Here is a 10,515-nt window from a genome sequence, read left to right as displayed (position 1 = left end):
GGGAAAACCCTCCCATGCTGAATGGCACTCACTGGAGGATCTGCCTCAGTAAGATCAAGGGTGACCTTTGTCAAAATCAAGTGGCAGAAGGGGGATTCATCCTAGCATCAGCTGGGATGGCTCTTACTGAGATAGTCCATTAGGTGGACTAAGGCATCAAAGAAGGTGCCTCACACCTACAAAGTTCTTTCCCAAGAGGTAAGCAGATACAACCAGTCAGCTACAAGATGGGAAGGAAGTCTCTGCTCACACTGGTACAGATAAGGCCTAGCTGTGTGGTGAAGGAGCAGTACCACCAGCACAACAAAAAGCCTGCTCTGAGTTCCAGTCAGCAACCACAAGGTCACTTCAAGTAACACAGACTATTGACTGTAATAAATAAATGAGCTGTTTGTGTTACATTCAACTGATGGCATGGGTTCAGTCTGAGACTGATCTCTCAGGCGATTGTGGAATCACAGAGTTGTAGGGGTTGGAAGGGATCTATCAAGATCATTGAGTCCATCCCAGCTGATAAAGCAGGTTCTCTACAGTAGATTATACAAGAAAGCACCCAGGCAGGTTTTGAATATCCCCAGAGAAGGAGTATCTACAACTTCTTTGGGCAGCCTGTTTCACAGCACTGTCACTCTTAAAGAAATTTTACTCACATGGAACTTCCCATGTTCTCAGATTAATTCTAGGCCTCTCAGCTTCTCATGGCAGAACTGCACTACTCAGGTTTCACTTTGAATCCCCAGTTCTCGATGGCCTTGCATTCAAGGTTGATCTGAATCTGGGTATCAGAGTGGCTCATTGTGTTCTACCACGTGTCACTGAGGGCAGCAGAAACACCAGAAATACAAAGTCCTGGAAGGTTCAGCTAGTGGCACAGGGAGAGTGTGTGAACGACAGAGTAGCTGTGGAAGCTTTGCTAGCTGACACAGCAGTGCAACAGGATTTATCTTGTCTTATTGACAGAACTTCACTGCCTCAAGGTAGGAGTCAGGGGGTCTGAATGCTGCAGCACTTCAGTAAGGTGTTTGTTGTGAGACCAGGTATGGATGGTACTACAGTCATGGTAAACATGGAAAAGTCCTAAGATTACTTTGTAACAAAGCAAGACCTGTGAGCACATCCCTGTGCCATCAACTCACAGATGTGCACCAGCAGCTGCTGTCCAGACAGATGACTGTGCTAAAAATAAGAAAGGAAAGCCACATGCACTGTCACATCACTGCTATCCCATGCCAGGGCAGCAATGCCCACACACAGTACCCTGGACAAGGAAGCACTGTGCTCTCTCCTGCAGTGGGCAGGTGCAGATCTGCATAGCAGTGCTCCTTCCTCATAGCAGGCACGTGGCCCCATCCATCATACAGGGTAACTTGGCCTGCGCTGCAAGCACTCCTGCTGAGGGAACCATAGGCTGCTGCTCTCACAGAAAGAGCAGCACTGAAGACAAGCAGTGCCAGAACCCAGCTCTGCACCTTCTTTTACCAGAAACACACACATACCCTATGCACTGGAACTGCCTAATGCAAGAGAAGAGAAACACAAAGATGGCAGAGCTGATGAGATTACAGCATTAAGGCAAAGCATTGACATGCTTACAGTTCACAAACAAACACAAGCAGAGGAGCCCAGGCTGGCCTGTGCCATTCTGTACCTGAGATGGAGAGAAGGGCAGTGTCTTGACAGGTGTGCTCTTGGGCGTCATGCTGTTGCAGGCGTCAAGGAAGGAGAGGCTGGTGCTGGGGGCATTCTCCGTGACTGGGGAGAGGGAGATTTTCCTCTTCTTCTGCCTCTTCAACACAGAGGGCGGCGTGCCAAAGCTCACCTCCGCATGTGGCGAGATGGGGATGAGTTCCCCCTTGCTGCTCTTGCTCAGGTCAGAGATGGTGTGGCCATCCAGGCGGTACTCAGTCACGTTGGGCAGGGATGGCGTTGGTTTGCTGGGCGTTTGCCGCACTGGGCTGTTGCTGCTGCTGCTGCTGCTAGCAGAGGGTTCCTCAGGCAGGTCAAACTGGGTCAGGTCACACCACCCATCCGGGTCCTGCATACAAGAGAAGCCATCAGCAACAGCCCAGGAAAGAAAGCTGAGCAGCTGACTGGTGCAAATACAAAGGTTAATGGCAAGGTGAAAAAAGCAGGTATGCAGACTGTACTGCCTTTTGCAAGGAGCCTGGCTACAGAAGAAATCAAGCTCTCTTTTCTCTGCAGTCAACACAGCTGAGAGTCAGACCACAGACCTGATCCAGCTGAAAGCTGTTTGTGCATAGGGCGTTTTTTTCTTTTTACGCTAGGTTGGTTTCCCAGTTCAGTTCACAGCACAGCTGCAGCACACAGCTGCATCCACACAGAGGGAGCAAAACAGAAATGGTCGGGGACAGTCTGAAAAAGGTGACTGTTGCCAAACTTGGTCACACCAACATGGGTGGATGGATACAGGGCTACTCTGTAAAGCACACTGTTGTAAACAGATGAAAAATAGCCAGAACCATTCACAGCTCAACCCCATCAATACAGGTACCACTCGAACAGGCCTTTAAGGACCCACAAGTTGGCCACTAAGCCTCGGGCATGAAGTCCTTCTTTACATATCTGAAGTGAATATTTCACAGATAATCAGCTCATGAACCAGGTTGCACAGATATTTCCCTTTGTTGGCTGCAAAGTGTTCTGCGGATGAATCAAACTGGAGGCTAAACTAAAGAAATCCACACAACTCTCCTTATACCTACGGTGATAAGCAAGGTGACCCAGCAAGTTCACTCAGTGGAACAGTGGTGGAAATCAGGTCCCATAAGTCTCCCACCACTAGCTGGAGGAGCAAAGGTGTGCTTACTTACAGATTCAATCATGTCCAGAGCTTCATTTAATGCTGGGACAGACGTAGGACACAAATAATTGGCAGCTTCCACGACCCATTTGTACGGAGATGCAACAGATGCCGAGGCATCCTCAGGCACCACATTATCTGCGGTTCCTTCCCCGTTGTGCTCGGCCAGGTCAGCAGCTGGCAACTCTGACGGTAGCTCCTGCAAACCTGTCACCTCCTCATCGCTGACATCCTCCTCCTTTATTTCAGAGATATCGACTGGCCAGTTTGGCACAACGGTCTTCATGCAAACAAGAAAGAAAGTGCAGCCATTAGCAGAAACCAAGTGAACAAGATCAAGTCCTAGGCCATGAGCACTGATCCTTCGGCCCACTCACTCCTCCTGCTTTCCTAACAGCCATTTGGATTGTCTCACATCCCTGTTCTCCCTCATTGCTCTGTGGCATACACCACCTGAAGGAGCCCATGCAAATTAAGAGAAGGACTATTTAACTGAAGATGTCTCTCAACAGTATCCGGAAGGAAGTGGAACAAAGGCTGGGCAGGTAGCAATAACTCTACACTTCCTCTAAAGAGCCTGCCTTTGAACGTGTCATGCTTTCTTCATACAATATGTATGTGTACTTTTCCTGCTTTCCATTTTAAAGGAAGGGAACTCAGTACCTCTTCATCAACCCCTCCATCACTGCACAGCCTGAAGCAACCTCTCCCCTGCTAGCAACAGCATAATGGACCCCCCCAAAATTTTCAGACTCCAACACAGACCTGACACTGGGGTTAGCAAGATAACAATAGCAGGCTGCTGTCTTCCACTTGGGTAACACACTTGGGCACACATACCTCCAACTCCTGGAGGGAGAGATCTCCCAAGAGTCAGTGTCTTGGAGAAGGCACAGACTCTTTATATAAACCCAAAGGCAGTGTTAGAGGCAGCAGCAGGGTGATAGAGCAGCCCTGATGCACATTAGCAGAGCAGAGACAGACCCAACTGCCCACATACTTGTGCAGTACCTGGCTCCCGGCTCTTGTTCCACTTTGGCTCTCATTGTCATCCACTTCCACGAGCAAATACAGTGGCTGGGACTCCTTTGTTTCATTGAGGAAGCCTCCCGTGTCCACTTTGCGCTTGATGGTGGAGTTCCAGTGATTCTTCACAGCATTGTCAGTCCTACAGAGAAAGCAGAAGAAAATAAAAAGTTGTTATTATCAGCAGCCTTAAGGCACAGCTAACAGCTGTGAGCTCCCCAGCTTCGTCCTGTGAGACCAACACATAAATCTCCACAAGCCACCCAGCTCTGACGGTACCAGTGAGCAAAGACACCCTACCTCCCAGGCAGCAGTTTGGCAATCTCAGCCCAGCGATTCCCCAGGACCTTGTGGGCCTCGAAAATGATGCGATCCTCCTCCTCTGTCCATGAGGATTTCTTCACCTCAGGGTTCAGGTGGTTATGCCAGCGTTCCCGGCACTGCTTTCCTAAGCGTCCTTTCAGGTGCTTGGCTATCAGAGTCCATTGTTTGGTGCCATACTTTTTAACCAGTTCTATTACCTTTGAAGAAAATAGGAAGGAAATAAGGAAATGGAGCAAAGGAGAAGGTCAGTACAGGCATTGCTTTGCATTTCACCTGTGTTGGAACCAGGTACAGGCAGACAGAGAAGGATCCATTAAGGCAAAAAAGCTGGAGGGATGCAGCACTGACACGTGACCATGTCACTGACAGGTGAAAAGTGTTTCTGTGAGCAACAATTCAACCGAATGCCTGGAAGAAGCAGTTTTCATGCAGAAATTTTGCCACTTGACACCTATGGATGCAGATGATGGCTCACAGAGGACTGGGACAGAGATGGGCAGGTGCAGTGAGGAACAAGTCAGAGCAAAGCATCAAGTCTCATGTGCTCCAAGACTCCTCTGTTTTCCTCTCTTCCCAAGAACTGCATGGCTGCATGGACAGAGTTCCCACTGTGCCTGCAGGTGGGAACTCTGCCTGCTGGAACAGCATGGCACAGCCTTCCTTTAACAGAGGGTCCAACTCCCTGGAGAAGACATAAATTGCAGATCCATGCCCCGCTAAGGTCAGAACACGTGGTGCAAGCACTAAAGCAGAAATGAGCAAAATTCACTTAAAAGCCATCTGCTTTGCAATTTCCTCTTCACCAAGGGATTTGACACGTCTGCCTGAAACCCAGTGCAAATGCTTCCAGGTAAGGAATCTTTTTTGATTGGCCTGAAATACATCCATGCAACATAGCAATGTAACATAACATGCTGCCTGCAGCATTTAGCCTGCCAAAATCTCAGAGAGGGGCCAGATGACACCAAAAGACTATTTTCACTCTGTCCAGCAGTGCTTAGCTGAAAGGTGCAGGTAGCAGGTGCATCACAGATCCTGCTCACAGGGCTCTTGATCTATAGCTAACATTCCAACTGCTGACTGACTGCCTATGGCAGACAAACGGGCCACAGATATCCATGTCCAGGGACCTGGAGAGTTTGCAGCACAAAGCTATCCACGCTGGAGCCTGGCTTGGCTATGATGGCAATGGGCATCAGGACTAGGTTGGCTGGCAATCAGGACATAAAACGACAAGGGGAAAATAGGCAGCAACTGTTCTTTTGTAGGAAGGTAGGGAATTGTTATAAGCCTCCTCAGGAAGTGTTTGACATAACACAGATGGAAAGCCCAGAAGGCAGAAGGAATTACAATGGGTGCAAAATGGAAAGAAATAGGTGAGCAGGGATGTTACAGGGAATCTGACAAACTAAGAAATTTCACAGCAGAACACACATGACTAGGAATTAATTTCAACTCTTCTTAAGGATGTCTGAGCTGCTTGCTCTCAGCTCACTCTGGAACCAGCAGAGTCTCGGAACTCACAGCTCATCTGTCAATCCACCACAGCACGGAAAAAGCCAGATTTATTTTTGGTTAGGTTCATCATGGCCAGGTCAGACAGAGAACCACAGGCAGATGGATGAATTAATTCCCATTTCTGCTCTCTTCCTTGCTAGCTTACAGCACTGTCAGCAGTACAGTGTGAAAGAGTGTTCAGCTGAAGATGCCTAAGCCTGCTTCTGCTTATCATGACCATGGCTGCATTAGGCTGCTCAGAACAGGTCAAGAGTGGAGCTTTTGTGAGTACCCACAACTGGAAAGAACTACCTACAGTCTGTAAGACCAGAAAGTCTGACACCTCCACTTTGACAGAGGGTCACAGCCCAATGCTCAGATCCTGTCCTTGCCTGACTTACCTTTTGGTCCTCCTCTTTGGTCCAAGGGCCCTTAACCAAGTCTGGATTCAACACCCTCAGCCAACGGTACTGACACTGCTGGTCACTACGGTTCTGGGGAAAGGAATCAGAGCAGACATACATTAGACTGGAGGCTCCAAAAACCCCTGTAGAAACACAGCAGTCCTCACACACACAGTCTGCCCATGGAAAAACTACACAGAGAATGCATACTATGGCAATAGTAGAGGGTATTGGGTATAGAATACAGGGACAGGAACCTCAGTGTCTCACTCCAGCTCCCAACAAACTCACACATGAACTCCTCTAAGCAAGAAGGATGTGTCACCCTGCCCTAGAGAGCACTAAATTAGTTCAACAGTAGCAGCTACAGATCAAAGTCCCACCATACAAGGTGTTGCATAGAGACAGTAAGCAACCTGAGCACAAGAATCAGCATGCAAACACTACAATTCCCAACCAGGCAAAGGGGCACTTACAGGAAAGTGACTGGCCAGGAACTTCCAGTCATTCTGCCCATAATGTCTTACTAACATCTTCAGCTGCTCATCCTGCAAAGAACAAAGACATCCACTGAGCAAAATGTGCCACAATTACCCCAGGGCTAGCAACATCAAGAGAACAATCTAGATATTTTTTTAACTGTTAAGCTTTTTATATCTGCATTACAGGGAAGAGGGTATATGAGTCCTTCAACAGTGCCCCACTGCACAGAGGCCAGCTAGAACACTTTTGACTCAGAGCTCTGTACTAGGGCAAGTTCCTGGTGTGTGCATGATGAGAGCAGAGTACAAAACAAACTTAGTTGCTGTGATCACATTCAGGCTCACACTGAGCTCTGTTCCAAAGTAGTTTGGTTCAAACTACATAGCCAGAGCTACCTGCTTATCCAGCCCCAGTATGCCCCTGACCAGGCATCTCATCTCCCAGCTCACATAGTGCCTTCACCTGGCCAAAGAAACAGACTGTTCTAAGTACACTGCTACTAACCAGGCAGCCTGCTGTCTTTTTACACTGACAGCTCTACAGCACTTCTCTCACAAGCCCTGCACACAGGTTTTCCTGCTCTTACACCTCGCACAAAGCCTGCTATGGGCTTCCTTGCCTGTGGGCAAGGAAATGAAACACCCTGTGGGTGGGCAAACAAAGGTAAGAAATAATTCATTGCCCAACATAAGCCCGAGATTTTGATCTCTGCACAAAGGCCACTCTTACTCCATATTCAGAGCCCAAGAGAAATGAAATGCTTTGTAGCTTTCACAGAATAAGAAAAAAGGACTTTGGAGGGAATAGAACTAGGGCAGAAAACATGCCAGCTCATTTCAGACTCTTTGCCACAGTCCTAATGGCCCCAACAGTGTCCAATTTGACTACAGAAGAGTGCATTTGCACTGCATGAACCAGCTCCAGGCCTCCGCCACCCTCTAGCACCTGCTGCAGGCAGCTGACACCTTGCTGTCAGCCCAGATGCTGAAGTGGTCAGAGCTCTTCACTCCCCAGGCTTCAAACTCGCCTGACCTTCCTCCCATCAAGGCCTCAGAAAAACAGACAAAGGGCCTTTCCCAGCAATAAGACACCATGAGTGGGTGTTGTGGCAGCAGGCAAGGAGCAGGATGAGCTGCTCACCCTAAAGACGTACCAAACTCCACCCACAGCCCTATCAGCAGCACGCACCCTGCCCTCACTCACCTCCTCCTGCGTCCACTTGACCTTGCACCTGCCATCCCGCTGCTCGGGCACATCCGAGTCAGTGTCCTGGCAGTGCAGCTCATCCTGGTCCTCACTGCAGAGCAACAGACAGAGCGTTATCCCATTCCCTCTAGGAAAAGCAGAGGGAGCTGCCCCCCGACCAACACACACACGCAGACCCTCCCTCAGCCTCCCCGCAGCCCCTTCAGCTCCAGGACCCACTGCACTTTTGCCAGTCTCACAGTGACACTGAGAATGGACGCTCCTTCGGTTCCAGCCCATCAGCGCGGGCTCCGTGAACTCAGCCCCGCTCCATCCTCCTCCATCCAGCTCCCCAGCGTCCTCCCTCACTGCATTAGCACAGCGGGCCCGGGGCCGGACAGCTCTGAGCCGCCGGGCCCAGCCCGAGGGCAGCGCGAAGAGGCAGGCGGCGGGACGGCAGCTCTGGGCCGGGCTCCGCCACCCCATCCACACCTCTCAGGGACACCGAGAGCGAGACCGCGAGACCCCATGAGCCACAACCTCCCCCCACCATCCCCAGCGAGAAGCCGTCGGGCCGTCCCCGCGCCGGGGAGCCACTCACCCGCGGCTGCGGCGCGCCATGGCGGCGGGGCCGGGCGGCAGCGGCGGCAGTTTCCTATCTCGCGCCAACAGCTGCCCCCCCTCGCGCGGGGCCGGGCCGCGCATGCGCACAGCGCCGGCGCCCGCACAAAGAGGCGCGCGCGGGAGGGAGACCTGATGCCTGTGCCCCGCCCGAGCCGAGGGTGAACCCGCAGCGCAGCTGGGCCGCGACTGTGCTAACGGAACTAACGGAACTAACGGGAACTAACGCGCGGCGTTCCCGAATGAACTGAACGAGGGAACCACCCGTTAATTAACTGCCGGCACTATAAAAGCACTTTAAGCAGGGGTAAAGGAAGGGCTGCGATCCTGAAAGAAACCTATAGGCATTGAAGGCAAGTAGTGCTCTTCTTATTTCCCAGATATTGCTCCATTTAGAGTCTCAGAATGGCCAGGGTTGGAAGGGACCTAAAAGATCATGAATCTACAACCCCCAGGTGCTACTTAAAGATTTATTTAAGAAGCATCTGGGCCTCTTGAGTGTTTCCCTTTGGGATGATCACATAACTGTCCTGAGTAAACCTGTGTGCTCTCTGCTTTTGCTCTTAAAGGGCTCTGTGATGAGATTTCTGACGCTGTGCGTCCCCAGGTCATCCTGGCATAGCTGTGTCTGTAAGGCCTCTGTGCTGCACATAGTGGGATGCAGCCTGGCTCCACCTGGGATAAATGCTCTCCTGACCTCAGGAATGGGAATAAAGCCTCTCTGATGGCCACCCCAGGTGTCCCCTGCAGCAGGGATGCTTTAAGGCTCCTCACACCCAGGAGAACAAAGCTAATAGCACTATGCAGATCGAGTGAGCACAAACCTAGGGATGCTATCTTGTCCCCCTGCCTAACAAGGGGTCTGAAAAGTCATTTCCTGGTGCTGCAGTGCGGGTCCTGTGCCCCATTAGGAGATAGGGCAGGAAGGTGCCCTGCCTGGGTCTGAGGGGCTGCTAGTGGGGGTAGCCTTTAAACTGTGTGCTCCAACAGGGACTCCTGGCTCCTCCAGCCTTGTGCCATGCTGTCCTCCCAGCAGCACAGCATCCTGACCATTAAGGACCTCCTGGACAACGGATTTGTGACGGGGGCCTCTGGGCACACCCACTTCTCTCCTGTGTGCAGTTACTACCTGAACTCCAGTAGTGCCCCAAAGCAGAGTGCCTGGGAGCTGCTGCCAGATGTGGACACCATGAGGGGCAGCCCTGTGTGTATGGTGGCACAACCCATGGACAGCAGAGTGAGGGCTGGCCTGAGCTCCTCAGACCTCAGCTTCCTCTCCTTCTGCAGGAGCCCCTTCGGCCCTGCTGTATTCGACCTGCCAGCTGTGCCCTGTGAGCTGACTGCTGGGCCTGGATGCTTGCTGGATACAACATCGAGGAACACCTCCACACCGTGCAAGGCTAGGAGGAGCCTCCAGGAGAGAGCACTGTCCCATAGCACCGAGCTGCTGAGTGACCTGCTGTCCCCTGGGAAGCCCCCAGCAGCCAGGTGGGAGATCTCAGAAATAAAGCCTCCCCTGGACACCAGCCTGCCCCTCGATATGAGCTTCCTGGGCTGCTCCAAGCCAGACATATCACCGTTGGGCACCCCTGTAGTGCTCCCTGTGTCCTGGCCCAGGAGACACGTGGCTCTGTCCCATGAGGCCCAGCTGGGCGATACAGAGCTGGGCTCTGTGCTCCTGCGCCAGGCCCTGTGATGCCTCAGCCCTGGCAGTGGTCACAGCTGCACGGTGTGGGGTAACGGTGAGGTTTTTCTCCTCAGCGGGATGTGACTGTGGTGGGAAGCTGACGGCAAAGCCCCATGCTCTGCAGCCCACAGCCTCCAACCCAGCTCCCCGCTCCTATCCTACTGCTCTCTTTTGTATTAAGGTAATAAAGCTTTCAACTTCCCCCTCTGCGCCTTTCCGCAGGGTCACGCTCAGCGCCCTCCAACCCCCTGGGCTCGTTCTGACTGACGGAGCGTGAAGGCCCTCGGCCGGCCCCGCGCCACCCCGCCCCAACATGGCCGGCCCGGCCCCGCTCCCGGCCGCGCTGCTGCCCGTCCCGCGCCGTTACCTGCCCCGCGGCCCCGGCGGCCGTGCGAGAAGGAAAGCCGCATCCTGCCCTCCCCGGCTCTGCTATGCGGGAGCCGGGCGGCTGCCTGGCCCGCGGGTAT

At 52.2% G+C, this 10,515-nt stretch overlaps 1 protein-coding gene across 2 annotated transcripts in view; it reads right to left on the bottom strand.

Moving 5' to 3' along the window:
* The window catches only part of MYBL2 (MYB proto-oncogene like 2), a 17,149-nt gene extending 6,634 nt beyond the window's left edge, over window positions 1-10,515 (bottom strand). Inside the window, exons 1-8 of one of the 2 annotated variants that reach the window (XM_042883731.1) lie at window positions 10,416-10,515; window positions 7,759-7,852; window positions 6,549-6,620; window positions 6,070-6,162; window positions 4,148-4,368; window positions 3,833-3,989; window positions 2,832-3,101; window positions 1,649-2,035 (exon numbers count right to left, since the gene is read on the bottom strand). In XM_042883731.1, coding sequence (XP_042739665.1) covers window positions 1,649-2,035; window positions 2,832-3,101; window positions 3,833-3,989; window positions 4,148-4,368; window positions 6,070-6,162; window positions 6,549-6,605 — 1,185 coding nt within the window. In that variant the 5' untranslated portion in view covers window positions 6,606-6,620; window positions 7,759-7,852; window positions 10,416-10,515. Of the gene's footprint in view, window positions 1-1,648; window positions 2,036-2,831; window positions 3,102-3,832; window positions 3,990-4,147; window positions 4,369-6,069; window positions 6,163-6,548; window positions 6,621-7,758; window positions 7,853-8,341; window positions 8,363-10,415 lie in introns of those variants that run through there. The other variant, XM_042883729.1, reaches the window with a different exon arrangement.

This window comes from Lagopus leucura, unplaced genomic scaffold (assembly GCF_019238085.1).
Source record: "Lagopus leucura isolate 7727_CA_CO unplaced genomic scaffold, USGS_WTPT01 Super-Scaffold_100039, whole genome shotgun sequence".
NCBI lineage: Eukaryota > Metazoa > Chordata > Aves > Galliformes > Phasianidae > Lagopus > Lagopus leucura.
Note: the sequence above shows the minus strand (reverse complement) of the source record. Positions and strands in the feature narration are given on the sequence as shown.